This window comes from Osmerus mordax, chromosome 28 (assembly GCF_038355195.1).
Source record: "Osmerus mordax isolate fOsmMor3 chromosome 28, fOsmMor3.pri, whole genome shotgun sequence".
NCBI classification, from domain to species: domain Eukaryota; kingdom Metazoa; phylum Chordata; class Actinopteri; order Osmeriformes; family Osmeridae; genus Osmerus; species Osmerus mordax.
In genome coordinates this window covers 3,975,532-4,002,454 of record NC_090077.1, presented here as the reverse complement: position 1 = coordinate 4,002,454, position 26,923 = coordinate 3,975,532, and the positions used below count along the sequence as shown (strand labels likewise).

The following is a 26,923-nucleotide window of genomic DNA, read 5'->3' as shown; positions in this document are numbered from 1 at the left end:
GAGGCAAGTAGGGTGAAGTGCCTTGCCCAAGGACACAACGTCAGTTGGCATGACCGGGAATCGAACTGGCAACCTTCGGATTACTAGCCCGATTCCCTCACCGCTCAGCCACCTGACTCCCTTCACCAGCACGTCCGGTCCAGACGGGGAGACAATCAGTATCAGGACGGAACACAGTGACTCATCCACCTGCTCTCTGTCTCCATTCTCATCTTATCTGTAAGACAGGAAGAAAAGAACCAATTCATATATCCATCTATCATCCCAACGCTAGATGGGAGAGGCAGGCTCACATTGAGGAGACATGGTGGCACACCTGCTGTGGTTTTGTAGCCTGTGGATGTGAGGCTCTGGTAAAGCTCCTTGTCTGGGTTCTTCGCTGCCATCTCCACACCGTGGAGCCAGATCAGCAGCAGTCTGTTCCCATGCTCCTGGTAGCTCTGCTCACCTACACCCAAACACACACCAGAACACACGCTATTGACTACGACAAAACAGTGACTGGGCATCAATATACTGGATGGCTCTCCGAGTCATGTTTAAGGAGACCTGTATGATAGGAGATGCGCCAATCCAGAAGAGGGGATGATATATTCATTTAGCAGGTGCTTTTATCCAAAAGCAACCTCTAGATCTGCAGTCAAATGTTCTAACACCGGACCAAACCCATCCCTCACCTGTCCACTGATGATCAATGGCCTCCACCTGCTGCTTGGTGAAGCCCCAGTAGACCGCCAGCTTCTTCCAGCCCCTTGGCTTGAGGAACCTGTACGCCAGGCGCCAGGCGGTGGCGCGGATGTGCTTGGTCTCGGCGCGGTGGTCCAATAGAAACGTCAGGGGGGACTGGCCGTGAAGGCTCTCGTCGTTAAGCTCGGAGTGGGTCTGAAAGGGGTAATCAAATCACGTCACCTCGCCGAGAAAGGCCACAGGCCCCGGAGGCCGGGGGGGGGGGCTGAGAAACGTCGAGCGGACGGCCCACGCGAGCCGGTGATCATCAAACACCGCGGCTGCTTGTTCTGCCCGTCGTATGCGGCTGAACAAATTGACACCGAAATTGGCTGTCAACATTTTTAGGTCCATAAGTCATTTTTCCCCCCCCTCTCTCTCCCTCAGATGGAGTTAATGGGATTAGGGTGGATTCGTGTTCTGCTGTGACATTGGAAATGAATCTGCAGTGGTGAATGTAATGATTGATTTTCGAGTCCCAGTAACTGGATTAAAAGGGCATGCAAACACAGGACTGGAGAGAACTGTTAAGAGGACCTACGAGGCTAATGGCTGTCCTCCACGAGAAGTATCTCTCCGCTTTGATGATCATGTCCACGATGAGGACCTCGTCGGCTCGAGCCGCAACTCCCAGGGCTGTCTTACCCTGCTGCTCACAGAGAGAGAGACACACAGAGAGAGAGAGAGAGAGAGAGAGAGAGAGAAAGAAAAAGACATCCAGTAATCAGTCAGAAGTGTCCTCACGACTGCCCACACACACAGCTAGGATGAACGCGTACGGCGTGAGTGCATCAACACCAAAACGTCTGCCGTTATCAAGTCTCCTCTCACGCCTGCCGTTTGTGAGAGAAGCCAGAGGGTTCAATGGACAGGGATGGAAAGCTGGTCCTCTCACCCTGTCCTGAACGGCCAGGTCCATCCCGGCCTTCAGAAGCATCTCCACGATATCAGCCCGGCCCAGTTCTGCTGCCAGGTGTAGAGCGGTCTGGGACCTCTGGTGAGAAAGGCAGGAAAACAGACGACGTGGGGGGTCATCTTCCTGGTCAAGAACAACCGAGAGGTAAGAGTAAAGGGAGGTAGTGCTGGTGTTTAGCTTCAGTACCTGGTCAGTGAGGTTGACGTTGGCGCCGGCCCTCAGGAGAGCGTAGATGACCGTGGTGTGAGAGTTCTTCACGGCCAGGTGGAGAGGGCTCTGGAGGTACTGGCAACACACACACACACACACACACCCTTTCACTCAATGAATCAGCTGACGCTGATTTAAGGACTACTATGTTTGTCTACTATGATGCTCAGATCTCACCTGGTCTTGAACGTCCATTAGGTTGGAGTTCTGTAGGAAGACTCGGATCATTGACTCGTCTCCCCTCTCTGAAATCTGATGTAGCGCACTGCATGTTGCCTGAGAGAGAAGAATTATATTTTACTTAGGTCGAATTCAGATAGAAAATCGTTGTTTTTTTTAACTCAAATTTAGACTAACTTGGCTTGTGCTTGAAATGTGGTTTGTGCGTGTACTGTACCGTGGTGATGTTGGGGTCACAGTCTGCCTCCAGTAGAGCCAGAACACAGTCCTCATGGCCGTTGTCTGCGGCCAGGGACAGAGCTGTCTCCCCAGCCTGCAGGAAGAGGAGGGACGGGGTTATAGATCAGGACAAAGTCAGCCTGATCCAATCGAATCTGATACCTGCTGTGGGTTACACCATCAGATTCTGTTTGACATCTGCTTAAGATTACAGTGCGATACGGAAGCATTAGCCAAAGGTCAGATATGCAGATAAGCTGCCAAGCAGGGAATAGTCATTCGGGTTGCTGTCACATTCGACCAATAAGATCCCCCGATTCGAGGGAGTCTCCACCTTATTGGTTTGGTTCCGGGTCTCGAAGCTCTGCAGCAGGAGCTGGACGGTGCTCAGGTGCCCGTTCTTGGCAGCCAGGTGGAGAGGTGTGTCGCCGTTCTGGCCGGAGGGAGGGAGGACAAACACATTATAATCTCTTTCATTCTCTCTCTCTGTGTCTCTCTCTGTGTCTCTCTCTCTCACCTTGTTTGGCCTCATGGTGGCCATGTTGAACTCCTCATCCATCAGCAATGTGAGCATTTCATCGCAGCCGTGTTCGGCGGCCAGGGCAAACGCCCTCTGTCCAGCCTGGCAGGGAGAGGGCGTGGGAGGGTGGGGTGACACAAAAGCAAAGAAACAGTGACTCTACTGAACGTGTCATCGTGACCTGCGTGGGGGAACTGAGGGCTGCGGGGGTCAGGTGAGGTGAGGGATGTGTACAGGTGGACTGGGAGGTCACCTGGTCTCTTCTGTCCAGCTCCTTCATCTGCAGGTCTTTGACGATGTACTCGACAATGTCGGTGTGGTTGTTGATGGCTGCGCAGTGCACGATGTTCCATCCCTCCTAATGAGAAACATCCAAAAGGCCCAAATGGATGAAAATCTCCACCCCAAGACAGCAGAAAGACAATCCAATAAGAAGGACACAGACATGCATGTCTATGAGGACGCCTTGCCTGATTCAGAACCTTCTGTTCTGCACCTCCCGCGACGAGCAGCTTCAGGATATCCAGAGATCCGAACCAGGCTGCTAGGTGGATGACTGCCAAGCCGTACTGAGTGTGTGTGTGTGTGTGTGTGTGTGTGTGTGTGGGGCGGGGAAGAGAATGTGGTGAGTGAGGGGATGTGTCAGATATAGACAGAGATCGTCTGAACAAGCTACACTATGTTGTAGGTGTTGGTCTACAGACCTTGTCCTTCAGGTCAATGTTGGGTCTTCTTTGGAGGAGATACCTGACAGCTGTCTGGTGTTGACCCGCCACTGCGTAGTGCAGGGCTGCGCGACCATCCTGGGATATTCAGCAGTTTCACATTTTTCGAATGTCACATATAATACAATGACCTGAAAAAAATCATTCACTAGAACAAGACTTAACTAGTGTAACGATCTGGGTCACTAGGAGACACTCACCACATTCTGGGTATTGATGTTTACTACCTTTCCCAAGGCCTTTAAAGTCTCCACATCGTCTCTCTTGGCTGCTTCTAGAAAGTTCTTCTCATGATCCAGGACTACAAAGGAGTCACATCAGGTATGACTCACTTACTAAACATTAACTCAGTAGACAAAGCAAAACGGTTTGTTTATACAGTGTCCGCAACTGCAAACCTAACAAACACAGGGATTAAACATTAGGCAAATTGAGGCCTTAATGATTTTTAATCTATATTCTATATTTTACATTGTACAGTATTGTTTAGTTATTTAGAACTTGTTGTAAAAATAAGTGTCTTGGATGCTCCTTCCTGCCATGGTAAATTCCTTGTTTGTGTACACTTACTTGGCGAATAAAGCGGATTCAGATTCTTCTGTTTAAAAGGGTCACCTAAGCTTTTTCCAGCATACCCTTCATGCACAAACGTGAACAAAATCTAAAAACCTAGCACTCACACATGTCCTTATGGTCAAAGCTGGAGCCTGACTTGATTGGCTCCTTCTGCTGTAGGTAGCCTCTGAAGGCCTGGACGGCATCAGATCTCGCCCATTTCTCCATGTGGACCTTCTTCTGGGTCTCTCAACCTGTCCTGAAGAACTCTGGGGTTACGTCGCTAGTAGAATTCCCAACCTAACGGCAGATTCCGCAGGTCTACTGAAGAATGAAGTGAAGCACTTCACCTGTCCTTATGCAGCGCTGCATCAACGCTCAGCCTGACATCAGAGCACTTACATGTCTGAAGGGCTGACCCTTGTTGACTTTAAAGGTTCACGCCCTTCGAGCATTCCTTTGGTGACAGTGTCGTGCATGGGTCATGTGTTTTTTAGGCGTCGTTTTTCCTGTTTTGTGTACCGTTCTTAGATATGGTCCCGTTAAGATGAGAGACTTTGTTGCTGACTCCCTTTGTCATGGATCACAACATCAATATTTTTTTACATTTCAATCAAGTCAAAGTCAAATTGATTTATTTGTTTTTTTTGCATAGTATAACCACAATAGAATCACACACACACATACAAGCATAAATAAGATGGAAGATGACGGTTGTTCTGAATACTGCTGATGCTACTGCTAATGTAAGCTGGACCTCCTACGCTTTCTAGGATTATTGGTTGATTCTAGCCACAGTCCAGTCAATAGACAGGCTCAGTAAAGTGCTGCAGTGACTTTTATATTCAACACGGCTCTTATGATGGTCGAAATATGTTGCCTCAGACACTGTGGCAAAGTCTTCATTGTGTCGTATTCACAGAAATGAATACCCAACACTCATTATTAAATATTAAATACTATACATTCAGTTATATCAATGCGAGGTAAATTTGGCTTCAGATTCTCTCAATAACACCCAAAATTGTCATTATTTCCTGAGCAAGGGGCACACTAACAAATAAAAACGTGAGCTCATCAGCAACGGCAGCTAGGTAGGGTGCTTGGGACCGTGAGGATATTGAGGATACTCAGCCAGCCCTCCTGGTCCTCCTCATCTCCACGGACGTCTGCTTCTCCCAAGCGTTCCAGGAGAACCAGACCTTCTCCCTCGCGGTGTCACCTGAAGAACCTGTCGATCGTGTTCTGAGGGCCCGGGGCTTTCGCCTTCTTGGCATGTGGTTGAAGGGATGATCCGCGCCTGGAGGCGAACAAACATTTCATTAGGGTATATATGATCTTAACCCACATGCACACACACGGTGACACGCAGACCAGTCTCACCGTTTGCTCTTGCCTCTGTGTGTGGTTCTCTGCAGGGGGGGTTCTCTCTCTGGAGGACGGATACAAACAGACATTTAGCAACAAGGAAAACTCCATTGCTGGTCTCCTGCCTCGCACGAAAAGAGTGACAACTCCTGGGGAACAGACAGAGATGTGTGTGTGTGTCCGCAACCACCCCCAGGATACAAAGACTGCAATTTCCCAGGCGAATGTGTCGAGAGGAGACTGGTGAAGACAGCTTTTCCATTGGAGACTGGGTAAGAAGAGGGGTTTAGCGTTTGCGGAGAGCAGGGTCCGAGGAGGCCCCCACAGGGGTGAAATGAGATGTCTACATTGAAGTGGGAATCAATACACCCTCCACCCAACCCCCCACAATGCCCGTCACTGCCACTAGGCCTCTCACCCTACCTCTGCTATCGTTTCCCTCGTATACAGCTTTACTCTAGGGGCCAAATAACTCAATATGCTTTCCCACCCGCTTTAAGCTCTGTATGCTAATGTATTTTGAAATGATTGCGAAGTCTGCAGGACGATTTATTTATACTGCATGTCTGACCCATATTAACACTAATAATCAATAATAGAAATATTAATAATCTTATGACCTCTACCAAATCTAAATGAGTGCTTGCAGGGATTTTTGATTTCCCGGTTAATCTCTCAAACACTGACCTTTGACCTCGCTGTGGGTGACGGAGAAAGGAGGCTTCCCCACAGACGCCCGTCCCCCAAGCTCATGCAGCATTCCCTGGTTCAGGCAGAGGTCAACATGGCGGTTGAATATGGTGAGGTCATCAGTGTGCTGGGTCACCTGACATACCGGGCAGGTCAGGGCAGGGCCTCTGACGTCACGTGATTCTGAAGTCATCAATTCCGGAGCACGAGGAACACTCGGAGAAGAGACTGGAAGAACGCATCTGTCTCTCGGAGAGTTTGAGTCCAGGCGGTCTGTCTGGGAGATTCGGGATGTCATCGCCAATGACTGGGGTTTCCCTGTCAAGGTCTCTGTCAGTCTGGGGATTGCCGAGTCAGGCCTTCTGGAAGAGTCCATATCCTCTTCTGTTGTTCTCATCTCTCTTTCAGCTGCCTCTTCCTCCCCAAGTATTCTGCCTCGCTCCATGTTTGAGTGTGGCTCTGAGTCCGGCTGGTGGTGGTTAGGCTCTGCGGAGACACCGCTGAGACACTGGTCTATGTGCCTGTTAAAGACAGCCAGGTCTGTGGTCCTCACCTCCCTGAAGCAGATGGGGCAGGTCAGGCTGTCCGTCTGGGCCTCGGGCTCACTGGAGCCCCAGGCTGACGTGGAGGCCTGGGCCTCGAAGGAGAGGCCCGAGGCGGAGGCTGTCGATGCGTCCGGACCTGGCTCTGTGGAGGTCTGGTTCTTAGAGGATGGGTCTGCTGTTTGGGGGTTTGTGCCTGTCGCGTCGGCGGGGGAGTCCCCGTCCCCTTGTGTGTCGCCCCTCTCAGCCTGCAGACGGAGCCGTTGGGCGTGGGCTCTCTGAAAGAAGGACTGGCCCTCAGGCCTGCCCTCCTCCACCCCCCTCCGACTGGCCCTCCAGGTGGCCTCCCTCTGGCCCGGGGTGTGCTCCACCAGGGGAGGGCAGCCGGACGTCTGGGACTGGACTGGGGACTTGAAGATGGGCTCTTCTTTCCCTTTTCGGGCAGGAACTTGGGAGGGGCCACTGGAGTCGGCTCTGCCCTGCTGGAGGAATCCCACAATGCTCTTCTGCAGGGGCTTCTTGTCGTCTGAGCTGACGAAGGCGGAGATTCGAACACCTGCAGACAGAGAATGAGTCGAGCTACACAGTAGACTCAGCCACAGATACAACATGAGCAGTAAAAAACGGGGTTGCAACCACGGCATTAACACGGGGGTAGTGCCGAATGGAAGATTACCCATGAGCCTAAGCCTCAGCGGTTGGGGGCTGACGCTGTCGATCTCCGTCTTCAGGAGGTCCTTGGCGACGGCAAAGATCTCCTCGGCCGTGGCCAAGGCACACGGCTGCGTCTCCGCTCGGCTCTTCACCTCAAAGTTGACGTTCTTCAGCTTCAGAGTCACCGTCTTACCCTGGGCCCAGAGGGGTACACGGGGTGAGTGAACAAATATATGACTGAATTCATTTATGAATTAATTAATGAGTGTGTGCATGAGCTCCAACAAGGGACAGTGGGACACTGTGTGTAAGACCGGAGGACTGTCAGGAACAGCGGAAATGGCCTCTGACTGACTAACGTGACAAGCGGTGCTTGGTGAGTAAAGCCCACACAGCTTTTCCCAGGTAATGAGATCATCTTCAGAAGGAGACATGGCAGAGGGCTGATAGCCACTCCCCGACGTCTCCTTAACGATCCTCCGTCTCCTCTGGGGTATCAGGAACCACATCGGGACCCGGCCCGACCCTGCCAAGAACCTCTCGTCTCGCTATCGATTGGAAGGAGACCTGCCCTCTGAGGTAACCACCCGAGATTCTGGTTGGAGGGAGATCGATTCTGGGAGAGTAAGTGGGTGTTTTCTGATGTGTCACGACCCATAAGGAGCCTCTATGAATGCCTGCTCTGCTCTCTCCAAGCCTGAACAGAGAGTAATCTACCAAACAGGAACTGGGGAATAACCCCATGAAGGATGTTCATGGTGAATACCAAAACAGTGGCAGAAAGACATGCAAATCTAAAGGGCAATCATTTGCATTTGACTCCAATACGCCACAGACATTTACATTTAGTCATTTAGCAGACGCTCTTATCCAGAGCGACTTACAGTGAAGTACAGGCACATTCCCCCAAGGCAAGTAGGGTGCAGTGCCTTGCCCAAGGACGTTGTGCCCAAGGACACAACGTCATTTTGGCACGGCCGGGAATCGAACTAGCAACCTTCAGATTACTAGCCCGATTCCCTAACCGCTCAGCCTCCTGACTCCCAATATTGCTCGTTGTTAATCCTTCTGTACTCTATCACAGTTGAAAAAAGTTGTTTATTTACTTGCAGTGCCTCTTTCTTCAGGTCCTCAGCCAGGTCTTGGCAGAGCTTCTGGCACAGAGACAGCTGCTCCTCGGCTGTGTTCATCTCCCCAAACGTCCTGCCAGGAAGGGGAGGGGGGGGGGGGGGGGGGAGGGGGAGAGAAGCCCTTGAGAGGATGCATGTCGAAGACGCGATCATTTACGTTGAGACGCTGGAACACCACAGTACCTCTCTGTGCTCATGCTTTTCCTCTCTCCGTCCCTGAGAACAAAAACGAGAGAGACCAAATAAATTAAATACAACCGGTAGTCCTTTATACCACCGTTAATTGGATGTCTCCATATATCGCCGGCTGTCGTCTGCCGTTTTATAGCTGTAATGGCACCTTTCGATGTGTGTGGAGCCAAGCCCCAAGGAGATCTGGAGGAAGTGGTGCCAAGACGTCTCCGAGAACAACAGGGACACCAGCGCCATCTCCTGGTTGAGGTGGCCACAGGTGATGATGCCCAGGGCTCCTAGCATCTTCTCAGTCACCTTCCCTATGCCAGATACCTAGAACACCAAGACAAAAGCCACAACACATTTTGTATCCAGCACTGGTCACATCCACCTCCAGTCACTTATGTCCTGTAAACTCCACATTGAGAGAGGAGTGTGGTGCAGGTGTCAGTGGGATGAACTGGACTGTACCTTGCGGACCGGTAGGTCCTTGACAAAGTCCATGACTGTTTGCCTGTTAGGAAGCAGTCTGTATTGACCATTGGGTTTGTTTTTGTCACTGCACACCTTGGCCAGCATCATGTTAGGCCCAATGCCTGGAACACAAAAATATATATTCCAAAACAGATGACAACATAATAAGACAATATAAAGTCAGTATCTCTCTCTCTCTCTCTCTCTCACCTGCGCTGGCAGTCAGTGTGGTCTTCTGTTCGATACGAAAGCGCATTTCTCTCACCGCCTCTTCAGCACAGGTCCCAAACACCACCACCTCGCCTGGGGGGGCGGAGGGGGAGGTGCCTGGGCTGTCCTCAAACAGGACAGGGGAGAGACCCTCCCCTGTCGGCCCTGAGAACTCACCCTGTCCCTCACCTGGAGAGATTGAGAGTCCAGACAGTGGAGGAGCGGGAGGGATTGTCAGAAAAGTGTTAAGAAAATGAAGCCAAGCTTTCTTTTTATCTAACTTTATTCTTTGCCCTCCTCATGCTTAACGCAGTGAAAAGAGGAAGAAACAAAAGAGAAAGTAGTGACAGTTCTAATCTTCTTTACTTCCCCTAGTCTGCCATGCGGAACACGAGAGGAAGGAACCAGCGTACACAGTTAAACCCTGCACAATACTCTCTTCTCTTCACATTTGCATATCAATCATTGTATCCTATCTGGAGGTGTGCAGCATTTGTTATGCCACTAATGGACAGCTACTGACTGCACCTGCTCCGGGCGGGGTGATGGTGTGGAGGCGGTGACTGCGGAGGGCCTCCGACCAGCTCCTCCTCCGCTCCAGGTGGTCACTGATGTCCAGGTACGCCTCATCCAGGCTCACGGACTGGAAGTGAGGATCGTAGTCCGCAAAGATCTCTCGGACCTTCCAGAGGGGGAAAGAGAGTTAACAGCCAGTGTATGTTATGTGTGTGAGAGAGCGGGTGTTTGGTTTCTGAGAGAGGTAGAGAGAGTCGAGGACGGATTACCTCAGCGCTCACTGCTTTGTATTTGTCAAAGTTGGTTGGAACTATGACCAGGTTTGGGCAGAGTTTCTTTGCGATAAAACCAGGCATGGCTGCTCGTACCCCAAACTTCCTGGCATGGTAGTTGGACGTAGACTTAAGGAGAAGACACCAAAAATAATTGGTATACATAAACTAAGAAAAGGTTGGATTGAGTTGCTCAGGGGATAGCTAAACAAGACAATTATCACAAATTCTATAATATTGATGATATAGACAACTAGTGTATCACATTCCGGTGGTGACCTTCCTCTAAAAGGTTCTGTGATACCGACACAGCTGTACATGGAAGAAGCTTCCGGGCTTGGTGTCGTCCCTGGAGCACCGGACGGGGTCCTCACCAGCATGCTGGTGGAGCCCACGGCCATGGGCTTGTCCTTCAGGTCTGGGCAGTCCCTCATCTCCACGGCAGCGTAGAAAGCGTCCATGTCCACGTGCACGATGACACGACTCAGCTCCCGGCCTTTCTCCAGGTCCGCGGTCATCTTCTCCAGCTGCAGCAAACAGGAAGAGGTTTAGGGGCATAGGAAATGACACGGGTTGTAATGTGTATGAGTTCTAGACCGTCATAACGACAGCCCACACATCAGCTTGTTAGGGGATAGGGGATTCAGTTACTGTTGGTCCAAACTAACAAGAATATGACATGCACTTCTATGAATTTGTACATTTCGTGTGTGTGTGTGTGTGTATGTGATCCTTGTAAGTGCAGCTGTGCTTGGCTGTATACTGTACCTAAAAGCTATTGTACCTGAGTGTGTGCTTTGCTCAGCTGTTGCTCAGTGATCTGTGTTTTCTGCTGCATCATCCTCTCAACGCGCTGGTTCACCTGCTGCTCTCTCTTCACTTCATTCTCATAGAACCTCGAACCCTGTGCATCACAGGAAACAAACAGCACGTGCACGCATTCACCCTTCCATTGTTGGCAATTTTCAACTTATGTCCAGTCTTGATACAAAAATGTGGCCTCCATGGTGTTTATAAATTATTTCAATATACTTTGCTGTGTCTTGTTAATGTGAGTGTGTATTTTTATATGGATTCCTATGTACTATGGCTGAATACCCTCCTACCATACATTGACATATCGATGTTCCCTCTCTAGTTACCTTTGAAGACTCCATGATGATTTTGTTGATCTTATCTCTGTCAAGGCCCTCCATCCCGGCCTTGTTGTCATTGAGGGCCATTCTGGAGAGGAAGCCCTCTCCGTTGGTGGAGGGAGTCCTGCCAGTCTCCATCCTTGAAACTAAAGACCACAGGTGAATTATGAATCATTGAGCAAAATAAATGTATTGTACTGCAGAAGTCACAGACAGGTACATATACATGTTGAGAGCTTGAAGCTAGTGGAAGTCTGCATTGCCAAGCACTGTCTGGAAATATGTGTTCAAACTTGATAAAGTCACTGTGGTTAAGTTCACGCAGTTAGCTTTAGCTAGCACAATACTAAACAAGCCCGGCTAAAAGCAAATAATGTTTAATGGTGTAGACCTCTAATATAAACCAGTTGGTTTACTAGACGTCTTAGCTTTCTAAACACTATTAAATAATGGCATTGTTGTCGCTGTCTTACCTTTGGTATTACAACATAATTGTTCAGTTTACTTGTTGGCGCCGACTTCAGTTTTCAATTTATCTGAGTCGTTTAGAGGAGGAATTGTTTGAGGAAGTAGTCTCCAGCGTAAGTATAGAGCAGATACAGAAAACATCCCTCCACACCAATACACATTTACAACGCTAACTACGTTGATAATATGAGATGATGGGCGTAAGATTTAGATGTTATTAAACATGCACATGTACATTTTAATAAAGTACAAAAACATCGACACAGTTCGAGATGGGCGTGATTTACAGATCAGCTGTTTTTAGCGCAGTTGCTGCAAATCCGTTAGCTATGACACCCACCAACGGATTAGGCAGTGGTTCGGGTCGTCCCCCTCCTGAGACTTCACAGTGCACTACACCGTACTAGTATGTAGTACAGTTATTCGGCTTGCTTGGAGAGCTTTTCCATCGTATCCGTCTGGAAGAATTTCGAAACATACCGATGATCTGAGGATATGCAGTTTATTTACGGAAGTGCATCATCTTTGTTATCACGGGGTTGTTAACGTAACTCTGCTCGTCGGTATCACTTTTGACGTTAGCTCTAGCTAGGTTAGCTAATGCGACGCACGTCGTTACTAGAGGCTGCAAACCAAGAGATCCAGATAGTTAGCCTAGCCAGCTTGCTAACACAGCTCATGTTGTTGTGGTAAAATTGTGTTTGCTAAATTAAGCTTGATCACCACAGCTTGCTGGCTAGGGAACTTCTACCTACTTCCATGACTGTCTCTAGTTTTGCAATATAGATACTGGTAGCTTCACGCTACCTGATTCTGCGTTTAGCTAGTGCAAGTAGCTAGGCAAGCTGGGTGACGATTGACCGATTGTTTTTATTATAAATTATTGCTAATCGCTAGCAAAATGTCGGAGAAGAGTTCGAACTCCTCAGGGTCCGACGAGGATGTGGATCCGGAATCTGGACAGCCTGTTATTGAGCTCGGTGGTGTCCTAAGCAAGGTTAGTCAAGCACATTATTCATAGTTGCCTACTGTACGTTTAGTGTTGGACTGTGTTTGGCAGACATTGGTAACCATTTATATTTGAACATACAAAACTGTATTTACTGCAGGTTAAACTGCACCAATATCAGAGACTTTTAGAAAATGAGTCATGATGATTTATACTGAGATTCAATATTTTGTGCTTAGAACATTTATCAGAAACCCACCCATTTTCTTCAGTACAACGAGATTAACCAACCAAAGCATTTTTGTCCACGTTATCATACCACAGTGATAGATAAGAGCCAAGTCATAATCTCAGTCATGTCCTAATATTGCCCTTTGGAGTTGTATGCTGACTGCCTGCCCTTCTGTTTTTGTCATGTTTGTGTTGACAGTGGACCAACTACATTCATGGATGGCAGGACCGGTGGGTGGTATTGAAGAACAACACCTTGAGTTACTATAAATCTGAGGACGAGAGAGAATATGGCTGTCGAGGTGCCCTGTGCCTGAGCAAGGCTATGATTTCAGTAAGTATAGTGATATGTTTCTGACCAATTGCCCGCAACCTTGTGACACAGGTGAAAGAGTTTGTGAAATTCAGAGATCGCATTACAGTATCTCAGTTGTTTCTCACTCAGCTCAGACAATGCCTCGGTGTTCTTCCATCCAAGTTCGAGCAGGAATGTGTCATTCCTCCAAGTACCTTTTTTCTTAGACCCAAAGAGGTAAATATTAACTAGTAAGGAGGCTGGTAGGACTGTGTTTTTATCAGGGAAAGTTCCAGCATTTCAAGGACTACACTTAACAGTGAAACTTCAGATAGCGATAGTAATGTACAAGGTAACAAAACACTCCAGTCTTGTCTCTGTAACATAAACTTATATTAGCAGCTTACGATTAGCTTTTGTATTCTCTTTCTTTGTACCTGGACATTTGACACTGGTTTCATGAGACTCGCCTCCTGTCAATCAAAGAAGCTGAAATCCCACACCCTAGTTAAATATTCTCTTTTAGAAAATATCTCAATGGAGTACTAAGGCCAAGCCAAACAATGTACTACATCACTGTATTACTGCAATAGGATTAAAAGTCTTAAATCAGTTTAAAAATGCCTATATGGGCTGTTACAGTAAGTTTCCTGAAGTGAAAGGTGCTTTGTGTTCATGAGAGAACATCATGGTTCCTGTTTTGTGCAAAGGACATTGGGAAGAACGGTGTCGCAGGTTGCGTTGAGAACAAACCCCTCGATTGCAAATTCCCTCACACTAATAATCAGCACATCTGACGGAAGGAGCCTCCCGTCCACCCGCAGGCCCAGACGTCCCAGGGTGAGGCCTGTTGACAGACTCCTCGGAGATAGGAGGAATGCACAGAGACAGAGCTTCCCCTCGTTCCAGACCCCCGCGAGCCTCAGAGCAACAACAGCCTCGTCCTCTCGCACGGCCTCGCACACGTTCAGGAAGTGCGTTTGTCTGACTGTTCCTGCCTCGGGCTCATGGCTCAGTACCATGCTGTTCTTTCCAGTCAATTCAGGACAACGAGAGAGAGAGAGAGAGAGAGAGGGAGAGAGAGGGGGGGAGAGAGAGACAACCACATTTGTTGCTCTTGCCCTCCACTTTGCTGACAAAAACACATTTGTCACATAAATAACGGCTTCATTTTTTTTCTTAGACCAACCTAAATAAATGGATCAGGTTATCTGATCTCGGGTCTTTACTGACCCTGTGTATCTGTAGCAGACGTAGGCCGAGGCTGCCTCACCTTTGGTTTCGTGCCATGTAGAAATCCTCCCAAGATACTGCTGTGTGACACCGCAACCACAAGGTTGGCAGTTTGTGTGGTTAAACTTCCGGACTGTTTTCACAGGGGCAGGTCGCGCTCTCTACACCTGCTGGAGCTGCAGATAAGGGTTGTTGAGTGCAGAGCAGGGCTTTGTGTGAAGACCGATATGGTCCTACACCGCAGAAGTTTGTGTATCTCAAATCAGGGATACATACTTGTCAGTGTTGCATGCTAGTACAGGTTAAATCGCTACTGGTGGCTGGTACTGGAAGGGAACGCCACTGACATCATGACCCGGCTCATATGTCGCTGCGGTACGAGAACAAGAATGTCAGTCGTTGCGTCGGTCGGAAAGCGCCGGGGCCGGTTGCCTAAGAAAGCGATAGGCCAGACCCATGTGACCGCCCGTGCACTACTGTAGTCTCAGTTCAGGAGTGCAGCCCCACTGTACTCAGATTAAATTCCAATCCCCAGAGGAAGCTTTGGAATTCCGTGCACGCACGTGTTCAGATTCCGACAAGGGTCACAGGCGTGGCGGGGTATGGAGTGGGCAGGGGTGGGGGGGTGTTTAAGATGACCCTGGCTCAGAGAGGAATGTAGAGAGGGGGGGGATTGGTGGGTTGTACACAGACCTATGAGGTTTGCCAGAGGGTTAGGCAGGAGACATTACACATGAGTTTCTAATTAAAAAGCCTCGTCAGTGAGTCACATCGCGTAGGGACTGATGGAGTCCATGTGTGTCTGTTTCCCCGTTCCCCATTCATCCAATCAGGATCTGGGAGAAGACAGAAGCCTCGTCTGTCTGTTTCCATGGCTCTTGTAAACCTGCGGACAGTCTTGCTTACAGACCACCCCCGTTGCTCCCTCGCAACTGCATGCTTGCGTCATTAATGAGTCTGTTTCTCTCTCCACCCTCCCTCAGCCCCACGAGTTTGATGAGTGTCGCTTCGACATCAGCGTCAACGACAGCGTGTGGTACTTGAGAGCAGAGGACCCCGCCCACCGGGACCAGTGGATCGAGTCCATCGAGCTGCACAAGGTCTGTCTGTATGTCTGTCTGTATGTCTACTGTTCAGCACGTGAGAGAACTAACCCCAGCAGCTGAACTGCATCACTGCTAGCGGGATCAGGGTGATGATGATGTTTGTCAGCGAGGTGTGTGTGTCTGTGTTTGTTGGGGGGAGGGTTATCACGTTATAAGCAGAGGCTGGAACCGGGGGAGGGGACTGTGGAATGTGACAGGGTCTCAACCCCCCACCCCCCTCCGTGCCCCCCCAGGAATGCTGGGAATCTCTGGGGAGAGAGCTCAGGGATCACTCTCCTCAGACACCCAGAAGATGGGGGGCACCGGTTGCTAGCTTTTGTGTGGGGCGTGTCAGCTTATGCTTGTGGTGTTGTGGGATTCCGGGGGACGGTGCAAGGTGTTGAGGGGACGGGAGGTTGTTGAGGGGACGGGAGGTTGTTGAGGGGACGGGAGGTTGTTGCCGGAAGTGAATCATTCCTACGTGGGTGGGACGGATTACATGGCATTATCAGTGGTGTGTCCGAGCTTGCACTAAATTGACTGGATTTTGTGACCTCCAGTAACTCATCTCCTAGATATCTTTACTGCCACCTGCTGGACAGTTATGCCATTGTTGTTGTTCTTTCCAGATAATCTTGATTGCATATGGTTTTGGTCACTGATTAATGGGGTTTATCATACTGATTTAAGTCACTGTTGAACTTCGAGAGGGAGGATTGTCATTAATACTGTTTTAGGCCACGTGGGGTTTTTGCGTTTTTCTAAGCGCTGGAATTGTAAGTGGAATCTGGACTTGAGTCCGGATCTGAATCTGAACTGCAAAACAAAGGCCACAGTATTTACGTAGCCAGCTATAATGCAGTTTTGTTCAGCTGTTAAGGAGTAAACCACTTCAGCTGTGTGTGTGGGCTGGGGTATTTTACTGCTCTCAAATGCCTCTCTTGATGAATAATGCATGTGTTGTAGTCAGCCACCCGACACAAATCCAAACATCAAGAGGTACAAGGCACAGACACACACACACCAGCCGATTTGCACCGAAACTAGCAGTGCTTTTTAACCAACAGGACTAACAAACATTGACAGAAACACAGGAGCATTGTGGGAAAGATGGGAGACACCCAACTGGCGTCCCTGCCCTCGCCTCCTCTGAGACAAATGGCGGGCACAGCCTCAAAGCAGCATCGACCCACCTAGAGCCTCACAAGCCACATCAGAGCTGATACACAGATACAGATTGAGAGGAGGAAGAAAGAAGGGAGAGTAAGAAATGGGAGAGACAAGACAATGGACAGATGCAGCTCTTTCTCTCCATCCATCCCACCCTGCGAACTTAATTAGCCTTTCACACGCGCCCCCACACACCACCCACTGCTAGGCTGCTCCTCTCTCTCTTATTCTCTCCATCTCTCTCGCTGGGTTGGATGCTGTTCGGCGATGCAGACAGCGTGATGAAAAGGTTTCGTGTCTGTGTTTCGGCTGAAGGTGTGTGTGCATACATGTGCGAGGTTGAAGCTGCAGCGCTGAGTCTCTGTGTGTTGATCACCTTCTCTCTGCTCTCCCTTCCTCGCTGCTGTCTTCTCTCTCGCTCTACCTCTCTCTCCTCACTCTCTGTTCCTGTCTCTCCCCCTCCCTCCTCTCTCTCTATCTCTCTCTCTCCCCTCACTCTCTGTTCCTGTCTCTCCCGTTTAAGACCACAGATCCTGCCTCTCCTCCAGCTCTTCAGGACTAAAGCCCTTTTGAATAATTTTCCACACCCCATCTTTCCACCTCTTCTATTGTTCCTATTGCATCCCTCCATCTTTCATTTGGCTCCATGAGGTGAGCCGAGCCTGAGGGAATTTTCCTCTCCCGTGCTTCCTTCCCTCCATCTTTGCGTCTCCGTGGGCACCCAGCGCGGCTTTCTGGGACTGGAGGGGCTATGTGGGGGGCGGCCGGGCGGCAGGACTGCAGCTCTGCCCTCTTCTGCTTTGGCTGCTGGAGTGGCCGAATGGTGGGGGCTCCTAGCATGTTAGCGCTCTGCTATCTCTCACATCTCGGGACCAGTCCATTAGAATGCATGACTTCTGTGTTGGCATGCTGGCTCGTTAGCAAGGGAGCTGCTCGGACGCTAGGCTAGCTCTTTTCCGTGTGTCCCGGCCCATGTCATTTATATAGCAGCGTAGCCGTTTAGCGTTAGCTTCAGCCTGCTGCATGCCACTCCTTATCGTCCATCACTGTCAGACGCTGATCCGTGTGTGTTGGCGAGCGAGGGAGAGCATGCTCTACACTGTGTCTTGTGTTCATTGGGGGAACAACAGATCCGGTACTGTGGCTGGAACCTGATAGCCAGACATCGTAAAGAGTAAAGCAGACATTTAGGTATAGAGAATAGGACTGTCAAGTCTCGAGCGAGCTCAAGTTTCCTACTTCTAGTCATGAGAAGTGTGAGAGAGAGAGAGAGAGAGAGAGAGAGAGAGAGAGAGAGAGAGAGAGAGAGAGAGAGAGAGGGAGAGGGAGAGGGAGAGGGAGAGGGAGAGGGAGAGGGAGAGGGAGAGGGAGAGGGAGAGGGAGAGGGAGAGGGAGAGGGAGAGGGAGAGAAATGTCATCTCATGCTGTGTCCAAAGGTCTTTTAAATATCTAATGTTGCAAACCTTCCTGAGCGATTCAATTCCATCTGAGGAATGTTTCCGGGTGCTCAGGTTGTGACCGCTGAGGCGTTGGCAACCTCCATGTGTGCATACCAACTGACTGGTTCACTGCTGAGCGCTGACGGTTTCATCAGAGCGTTAGGCTTGCTTGTTATCTCAGCGGGTCAGCTGACAAGCCAGCAGCATCTTCAGTTCTCTGTCCACATATGAAGGACACAGGGCGGCTGGTCACCACGGCCAAAGCCTTCCCAGGGTTCCTCATGTCCCCAGTGTTGGTGGAGAGAGCTGGACCTCGGTGTGGTTCCGAGCTGGTTGTCCGCATGCTCTGCTGGAAGTAACGCTCTCACGCCTCTCCTCCTCCTCCCCCGCCCAGCGTGTTGATGGATTTCTCAGTGCTCTGCAGATGGTTAATGTGTTTTCTCCTCTGTCTCCCCTCCCACCAACCCTTTCTTTTCTCACTCTCCATCCCTCTCGCCCTCCCTCCCTCCCTGTCTGCAGGCTGAGTCTGGGTATGGTTCTGAGACCAGTCTAAGACGTCATGGCTCCATGCAGTCTCTCACCTCGGCGGCCAGTGGCTTCTCTGCCACCTCCACCTCCTCCTTCAAGGTAGGCTGCTCCTCCTGAGTCCTCCCCCCGGACAAAGTCCCCGTTTGGGGTGGAGTAAACCACCCTGGGCCTCAACGAGGGGGGCACCATTAAATAACAATGCATCTCTGTGTGTCTCTTTTTCTGTCCGTTTACCCTCTCTGGATGTTACTCTCCACGATAATCCCTCCCTCCTCTCTCTTTCTCTCTCTTCTCTCCCTCCCTCTTCTCTCCCTCCCTCCCCCCCCTCTTGGGATCAGAAGGGCCACAGTCTGAAGGAGAAGCTGGCAGAGATGGAGACGTTCCGGGACATTCTGTGCCGACAGGTGGACACGCTTCAGAAGTACTTTGACTCCTGCGCTGACGGAGTCTCCAAGGACGAGTTCCAGAGAGACCGAGGTAGCGCTCGCCGTCCGACACAGTGGGAGGAGGGGAGGGAGAGACAGGAGAGAGGGAGCGGGAGAAAGAGAGAAGGCTCTCACCTGCCTGGTAATTTCGGCAGACGAGATAAACACGACTGGCCGTTCGTAGCACGCGGTCTGCAAAGGTCAAAACAAATTCAATACATGCCTAATGCCCGTGCCAATTCATGGCTAATGTCCCTGCTGTACGAATAGAGGTCAGAGCTCTGAAATGGAGCCCGTGTGTAAAAGCGACCCTGTCGTTCGCAGTGGTGGAGGAGGACGAGGACGACTTCCCCTCGACCACGCGCCCCAACGGCGACTGTCTCCATAACAACAACGGCAGCAAAGAGAAACGTGAGGAACTCCACGTTCACCTGAACACACCTGACCTGCTGGTTTCTAATTGAAGACGTGTTTTTACAATCATTATTTACCCTGTCTATCCCCCTCCCCCTCCTGCAGTCTTCCCCCCAGCCAGCCCTAAAGGGATCAACGGTATAGACTTTAAGGGTGAGGCCATTACCTTTAAGGCCACCACCGCCGGGATCCTGTCCACGCTGTCACACTGCATTGAGCTGATGATGAAACGAGAGGACAGCTGGCAGAAAAGAATAGACAAGGTAGCAGACACACACACACACAGTCATCATGAGCAGAATTAATGTAAAAGAAATCAATATAATTATTTTTTTTTGAATTTCATTTGGTTTGATTATTATTATGTTACGATGTTATGAAACGTGAGTGATATGAGTGTCATCAAACTTTCTATGAAACGGAAACTGTTCTAGGTCAGAAGTGCGAGACTCACAGGGGAAATGACTCGCCTCCTTTGGTTTCTCATGGAGAGGGGGGAAGGGGGGGGGGGGGTCCAGATACCCCGGGGGGGCTACGGTTCTCAAAAGAGCCCCGAGAAGGCAAAAGGTACCGCAAACCTTCCACAGCCTGTTGTCACCACAGTCTCTGCTGTCAACCTCTCCACACCAGACAGTAGCCCTGTCCCTGTCACTTGAGTGTGCTTGTGTGACATGACATGCAGCCTAAGACGCACTTCTTGGCTGAGACACGGGTGTGTGCGTGCGCGTTGGTATTTGCTGTCCTTTGTGTCGCGGCAGTGTAGCGTATTGACTAGGCTCCCCTTCCTCCAACCTGGCCCAGCTGCAGACTGGCCCAACCGGTTCTTCCATCCCGCCCAGCTCAGCCACAACTCCAAAGCCGAGAACAGCTCCAGTCAGCTTCAGACTATCAACCGAGAAACCTTGTCCGTGGCTAGACAGTTGTGTGGGTGTGTGGGTCTGAAGTGTACCATCCGCGTACCCCCCACACACACACACTCTCCCCATGCCTGGAATTGAAGGGAAGATGAGCTCGCGTTCGTCGTGGTACCGCCTGTCCTTCTGGAAGTCTTCCCACCAACACTGGAGGACCGTTCCCCAGACGTTCAACAGCCAGAGATGGGTTCCCCTCCAGACCGGCAGTCTCTTCTACACAGTAGGTCTCCACGGCACCTGGCCCCTGCCTCGCATTCGGAACGGTTCCACGGACCGAACCAAACCCCGGGCCTCTCTTTCCTCTGTAGGGTAGCTGAAAACGAGACACACCTGTTCAGGTGTGAGGTTTCGTGCTGGGGCTTGTTTGCGGTTTGTCTTAAGGGCTGTGTTGTGCATGACCGTGCCGGTGCCGGATGTTGATTTTCTGGATCTTGAGGAGAACGGTTGGGCAAGGCCGTCGTCCCTGTGGGCGGAGAAGGATTGAAACGCAACAGGTGCTTTGTGGAACCTTCTAGTCAGAAGCATGGGACACAATCTTTTGGCACGGCCATGTTTGGATGTGGAGAGCGCTCCACACAGGTGGAGGTCTGCCGCTGCCCTGGTTCACTTGTCTTCACTGTCACCAGTTAAGCGTGGGACTTCCAAGGGGAGTTGAATGGGAGGTCAAACCTGTTTGAGCGGCAGGTTTTCCTTTTCTTTTCTAAGGGCGGCTGGGGGAGAGGAAGAGAGGAGGGTATGTTTACACACACTAGTGCAGACCTGTAGGTCACAGGGTGCTGATATCCTGAGATAAGGTACTCTCACACACAGTTTTTGGGTTAGGGAGCCAGACTTCCTGATGAGGGTCACGATTATCCTGGAGGCTTCTATTTCCCTTTCCCGCCCTTCTTGTGAACCACTCATGGGAGCGGGGGGGGGGGGGGTCTCCTCGTATCTGGGTCCACGGGGAAGGGCAGCCATATGTCTCGTGTCGTCTCACCTGGGTGAATGCTGTCTGTGTCCAGGAGCTGGAGAAGAGGAGGAGGGTGGAGGACGCCTACAAGAACGCCATGAGCGACCTGAAGATCAAGTCCCACTACGGAGGACCCGACTACGAGGTACACGCCACGATGCCGGAGGGATTATGGGAAATAGAGATGGGGAACATGATAGAGATTGTCGAGTCCTTAAAACCACTGTTGAAGTCTAGCCTCAGTGACGGTGCTATTGCTGCTTCCTGTGTTGATGACGTACGTGCTGCCGTGTTTGTCCAGGAGGGTCCCAACAGCCTGATCAACGAGGACGAGTTCTTTGACGCCGTGGAAGCCGCCCTGGACAGACAGGACAAGATAGAGGAAGAGGTATGGGAAGGTTCCCCTCCAGAGAACTCGAGTCGCAACCCTTGACCTTTAACCCCAACCACGTGAAGAAGTGCTGTTTGTTTTTCCTTGTCTCTCTTTCTCCATCTCTGTCTCTCCATATTACTAATCCCCCTTTTTTCCTTTTCTTTCTTTGTTCCCCAGTCGGAGAAGGTCCGGTTACCTCGTCTGACCCCGGCGCCACCAGTAGACGCGTACTCTGCCATCGCTAATCACAGATTCTCCACCGGGGTAACGAACCACACACACACACAACTCACCTTTAGCTCTTAAGAATCCTGTGGTAGTCAGAATGCAAAAGAATAACAGAGATATGGTGTGTCTTTGACAATCCATCCTCTCTCTGGCCCCTGGAGGGTCATCAGCCTGCCGGAACAGGTCTACTAGGGCCTCCACATCCACTGTCTCCTCCTGCTCCTCCTCTATCCCTCTCTGGTGGATGGCTGGGTTTACTGGTGGCTAGTTGTTGTTGGTTTTGCTCATTTCTTGGAGATTCAGGTGTAATTGGGAGGTGACGGCAGCCATTTTCTCTGTCCTTGAACCGTTCTCTCATGTGCTTATTCTCCCACTTGCTCAAATCCTCCATCTCTCTTCTTCTCTCTCTCTTCTCCCTCCGTCTCTTTCTGCCGCCCCCCTAGCCCCATAGCCGTTGTTCCTCCCTGTCCTCCGTCGAGCTAGTCAGTGCTTCAGACGATGTTCACAGATTCAGCACGCAGGTACTGTATGCGTTAGCAGAGAGCGCCACCTGCCTCACCGGAATGCACACTGCACCTCAACACACTGTTCTAACCAGCAGAATGCTCTCAAGAGTGGCTTGTCGAGATTCTTTCCTGTTGCTGGATCGAACTGACGTCGCATGACTAAACTCCTGTCGTTCTCTCGCCGTCCGTCCCTCGCCTTCTTTCCCTGTCGGTCCATCGCCGTTTTGTCCCCTCACTGCACGAGTAGGCATGGACCCAGGCAGAATGAACTTTGACCTGTTCCCTCTACCCTTGCTGACACGCTCTCACTCTCTGTCTGTCTGACGTTTCCATGACGTAGTCCAACTGTAGCATCTCCCCGGACGTGCCGTTCAATGTCGGTCATTTCTGAACGTACGTGTCTGTGTGTCCCAGGTGGAGGAGATGGTGCAGAACCACATGACCTACTCCCTGCAGGACATGGGTGGAGATGCCAACTGGCAGCTGGTGGTGGAGGAGGGAGAGATGAAGGTGAGGGGGGGTCATCTGGTAGAACTAGCCTCCCCAACACCGGCGGCTATGTTGGGTGTTGGGCTTGTCCTTGTCTCGCTCCTGTAGAGACACACCTAGTACAGGGTGTGACTGGGTTGTGGTGTTTATGGTAAACCAGGCCCTGCTGTTGACTGTGTGTGTGTCAGGTGTACAGGAGGGAGGTGGAGGAGAACGGGATCGTCCTGGATCCTCTCAAGGCCACCCACGCCGTCAAGGGCGTGACGGGCCATGAGGTGTGCCACTACTTCTGGGACACGGCCGTGCGCAACGACTGGGAGAGTGAGTCCCTTCATCATCGTCGTCGTTGTGACGTTCTCTTCTTATCCGCCATGTTTTAGAGTGTAAAACGTGTCGTCGGTCTGTATCTCACACGCTCTGCTCCTTGCCCAGCGACCATTGAGAACTTCAACGTGGTGGAGACACTGTCGGACAACGCCGTGATCGTCTACCAGACGCACAAGGTGAGCAGACGCCAGGTCACCCTGGTTCTCCGGGCGGGGCTCGCGTACGGGCGTCAGACTTTGGAGGCTGTCTCCTCAGTACCTGGACTGACGGCCAAAGGGTGTGTTTCAGAGAGTATGGCCCGCCTCCCAGAGAGATGTCCTCTACCTATCAGCTATGAGGAAGATCCTGGCGACCAATGAGAACGACCCTGACACGTGGCTAGTCTGCAACTTCTCTGTTGATCACGACAACGCCCCCGTAAGTGGACATGAGAGATGTTAGTACATTTAGATCAGGAGACCACTTCAGTGCTCTGATTGGCTCCCTCATCTTCCTCCCTCCAGCCCACCAACCGGTGTGTCCGTGCCAAAATCAACGTGGCCATGATCTGCCAGACCCTCGTTAGCCCACCAGAGGGCGACAAAGAGATCAGCCGAGACAACGTCCTGTGTAAGATCACCTACGTAGCCAACGGTGAGTCTGGCTCTGGATTAAGTCATGTTTTACACCCAAACCCATTACATTTCATACATCAATGACTTGTCTTGTTCTATGTTTAATCAGATGTACAGATTTAAGTGTAGTCCTGTGGTTTCATGATCAGAAGTGTTAAGTGAAAGAGGGGTTAGGGCCCCACTGCCCTGCATGTTTTCCACGTTTCCCTGCTCCAACACACCTGATTCAAAGGAATGGGTCCGTTATCAGGCTTCTGTTGAGCTTGATAATTACCCATTTGTTTGAATCAGGTGTGTTGGAGCAGGGAAATATCTAAAATATGCAGGCCAAGGGGGCATAAGGACCAGGATTGAGAACCACTGGGTTAGGGGTTGGTGAGTGTCAGTTTGACATGAGGGTCAGTGCTGGGGCGCATCAGGTCATGTGATCCCTTCTCCTCCTCCAGTTAACCCAGGTGGGTGGGCCCCAGCGTCCGTCCTGCGGGCGGTGGCCAAGAGGGAGTACCCCAAGTTCCTGAAGCGCTTCACCTCCTATGTCCAGGAGAAGACCGCTGGCAAGCCCATCCTCTTCTAAATCAGCACGGGTAACTACCTTGGCAACCCTGGGCCTCATTACAACCCTCCTTGATAGTCTCTGACAAACCTGGCAACCAACACCCCATCTACAGCTTTGTGTGGAAATGGTGTCCTTCTGTTACGTCACGTGTTTTGAAGGATTCATCTCCTGTTTGGTTGATCTTGCCTGTCTGTTCTTCCAGGTATTGGGAGGATTATCCTGGGGAGACTACATTTCCCATCAACCATTCAACTGTTGATGTGGAATGTCTTCTCGAACTGCATTTCCCATAGTTCCACCGTCCAGAATGTTCCGGATGTCCAAATCGTATAGATAAAGTCTGGTCCAAGGCTTTAATACATCTGTAGTTGCCGTCCCAGCCATAGCGATAGACAAACGTCATCAGCTGGTTATTAATATGTATTTGTATGTAAATTCAAGAATTTCTATAGCAAATTTTGAATCGATGGAAACCAATGTTTTGCTTTTTTTGTAAATTGTTTTGTATATTTCTTATAATTACATTGATCGTGACTTGTTTCGTTTTCCGTTTTTTTGTTTTGTTGGTTTCGCTTGCTTTTGAATCACTGATATCACAGCTTCTCGTCACACTGCTAATCTTTGCCCAGCGAGCGTGATGAGTTACTTTGTCCTTGCCTTCCTCTACCTCTCTGATGAACGCCCAGGTGCCAGTGTGATGGAGAGGGGCAGACCCAAGTGTTCTGCGCCTAGTTCCTTTGCCTGAAGCCTATATTTCTACATCAGTGTAACCGCTGTAAAGGAGCACTTGCAATGTGATGTGTTGTACAGATTAAGGAGTTTACCCGTGTAAATGGACTGTTAAGGGCTTGAAACCTACAAAACAACAAGGCCTAGGTAAATGTAATGGACATTTAGTACTTGTTGCATCTATTTTCCTAGTATGCTAGTGTACATGACAGCAGTGAGAGTTAATGGCTGCATCATACAGTTTATCAGACGTCAGTGGTTGTAAACACTAGGATATGAGTGCTGGTGGCTGCTATCAATATTTCCTTGTCCCTTTCTGTACCTTCCGTTCTTAAACAACAGTCCAGGTGACAATGATCTCCAGCCTGCGGTACCAACCACAGTTTAAAAAATATGGCGTGAATCTGTTTTCATTCACTGACTAGGAGTGTTTTGGTATGTTGGGGGAGGGCGTCACTGAAATGTATTTCTTGTCCATCTTCAACCAGATGACATTTCACATGCCGACACACCCAGTTTGTAAACCCCTCCCCTTGTTCAATCTTCCCAGCTGATGCCTTGACAGCGGACAGGGAGCATCTCTCCGCCACGGCCTGTCCGCCACACGTCCATTTACAGACAAGACGCTGTCAGTGGTGTAGGTGTCAGCATTTCACATGATTTCTTACCTCAACAACAACAAAAATGTTTAGCGACAATATTTCCATTGCGTTTTCGTTTCGACGAGATTTGTCTTCGAAGAGACGACATGCTTTGTACATTTCTAAGTTGTTCATCTGAAGTGTCATTGTTTGCACTAATTGTAACGCAATTGGACAATGTTCTGTAAATAAAATTGTTACACTACATAAATGGATTGAGGTAGTACTGCTCTTCTACAGTGCATCTACTCGTTCTCTCTCACACAAAACATGTTAAAAGTAACCTGCTGTAGTCAACACCACCTAAACCAAGACCAGAGTGTATCGAGACAAGGCCAAGACTTTGAGGGGTCGAGACCGGGTCAAGACCAAGGCAGGGCGCGACCGAGTCAAGACCAACGCAGGGCGAGACTGGGTCAAGACCAGACCACTCAAAACACACAAGCAGAAGGGTTTGACTAGGTTAGGTAAACAGTTGGATTTAATCTACAACTGTATATTTGAACTCAAAATTAGAGTAAAAAGTTAAAGTAGTGCCGTGTGGTTATGGCTAGGCAATGCCGCCTATTTCTTCTTAGAAGTGGAGGCGCATTAGTAGGCTACTCGGTCTTCACTCTCTGCTTTCACATCTCTCTCACCCAAGTGAACGAGTGCGGTACCGCGACGTTTAACTTTACTTTATTAAGTCGGGAGAGGTATGCAGCTGTAAAAAAAACTTTATATTCATCATTAGCTACATAGCTGTATGTGGCTTGGCTCGTTATCACAAACAAAATCTGGCAAGCAACCGAAACTAACGCCCTGAAACATGTTACAATACATATAGGTAGGCTAGCTAATACTGGCGAAATCTCTTTGTGTAAGAAGAAGAGATTTAGGAAGTTTTGGTACAGACGCAGATTGCAAACGTTAGGTAGCTAGCTTTGCTAGCATCACTTACGCATAGCTTACCTTTTTTATGTTTTCTTTCTAAATGCCGGTAAAAGTTTGATGTAGGCCTAGTCCCAGTCCCTGCAGTCTCAGTGAGCGTCTCTTTGCAGAATGTACACACGGCTGTGTGTTTTCTTTGGGACGCTATTGTAAACTATTTTTGGTTCAGGTAACCAAATCTAATTATGGCTGATTTGGCCGACATCTTCA

At 50.0% G+C, this 26,923-nt stretch overlaps 3 protein-coding genes across 5 annotated transcripts; 1 reads left to right on the top strand and 2 right to left on the bottom strand.

The window, feature by feature from the left end:
- Positions 1 to 134: 134 nt before the first annotated feature.
- On the bottom strand, positions 135 to 4,279 carry ankdd1b (ankyrin repeat and death domain containing 1B). Its single transcript, XM_067231528.1, has 15 exons — positions 4,177 to 4,279; positions 3,697 to 3,797; positions 3,476 to 3,574; positions 3,242 to 3,340; positions 3,025 to 3,129; positions 2,769 to 2,873; positions 2,586 to 2,684; positions 2,250 to 2,345; positions 2,030 to 2,128; positions 1,829 to 1,927; positions 1,622 to 1,720; positions 1,268 to 1,375; positions 678 to 882; positions 317 to 448; positions 135 to 217 (listed from the first exon to the last, which is right to left on the bottom strand). The coding sequence occupies exons 1-15, from the start codon at positions 4,277 to 4,279 to the stop codon at positions 162 to 164; spliced, it is 1,605 nt and encodes a 534-aa protein (XP_067087629.1). The 3' UTR covers positions 135 to 161.
- Positions 4,280 to 4,664: 385 nt separating this feature from the next.
- On the bottom strand, positions 4,665 to 11,801 carry polk (polymerase (DNA directed) kappa). The gene is made up of 15 exons (XM_067231242.1): positions 11,691 to 11,801; positions 11,224 to 11,363; positions 10,866 to 10,985; positions 10,456 to 10,608; positions 10,079 to 10,210; positions 9,822 to 9,975; positions 9,294 to 9,482; positions 9,081 to 9,205; positions 8,776 to 8,942; positions 8,619 to 8,651; positions 8,412 to 8,508; positions 7,328 to 7,499; positions 6,107 to 7,207; positions 5,435 to 5,483; positions 4,665 to 5,351 (listed from the first exon to the last, which is right to left on the bottom strand). Exons 2-15 carry the CDS (start codon positions 11,353 to 11,355, stop codon positions 5,270 to 5,272), a joined length of 2,706 nt encoding a protein of 901 aa, XP_067087343.1. The 5' UTR covers positions 11,356 to 11,363; positions 11,691 to 11,801; the 3' UTR covers positions 4,665 to 5,269.
- A 284-nt stretch (positions 11,802 to 12,085) lies between these two features.
- cert1a (ceramide transporter 1a) lies at positions 12,086 to 24,951 on the top strand. 3 transcript variants are annotated; one of them, XM_067231201.1, is made up of 18 exons: positions 12,086 to 12,682; positions 13,065 to 13,199; positions 15,377 to 15,493; positions 18,607 to 18,714; positions 18,957 to 19,092; positions 19,365 to 19,451; positions 19,560 to 19,717; positions 21,373 to 21,465; positions 21,622 to 21,708; positions 21,871 to 21,957; positions 22,365 to 22,442; positions 22,842 to 22,937; positions 23,105 to 23,237; positions 23,349 to 23,419; positions 23,532 to 23,660; positions 23,747 to 23,876; positions 24,304 to 24,441; positions 24,616 to 24,951. In XM_067231201.1, the coding sequence occupies exons 1-17, from the start codon at positions 12,587 to 12,589 to the stop codon at positions 24,429 to 24,431; spliced, it is 1,869 nt and encodes a 622-aa protein (XP_067087302.1). In that variant the 5' UTR covers positions 12,086 to 12,586; the 3' UTR covers positions 24,432 to 24,441; positions 24,616 to 24,951. The 3 variants fall into 3 exon arrangements, with proteins under 3 accessions (XP_067087302.1, XP_067087301.1, XP_067087303.1); XM_067231200.1 differs by having other exon boundaries at positions 18,954 to 19,092; XM_067231202.1 differs by lacking the exon at positions 22,365 to 22,442 and having other exon boundaries at positions 18,954 to 19,092.
- Positions 24,952 to 26,923: the final 1,972 nt, after the last annotated feature.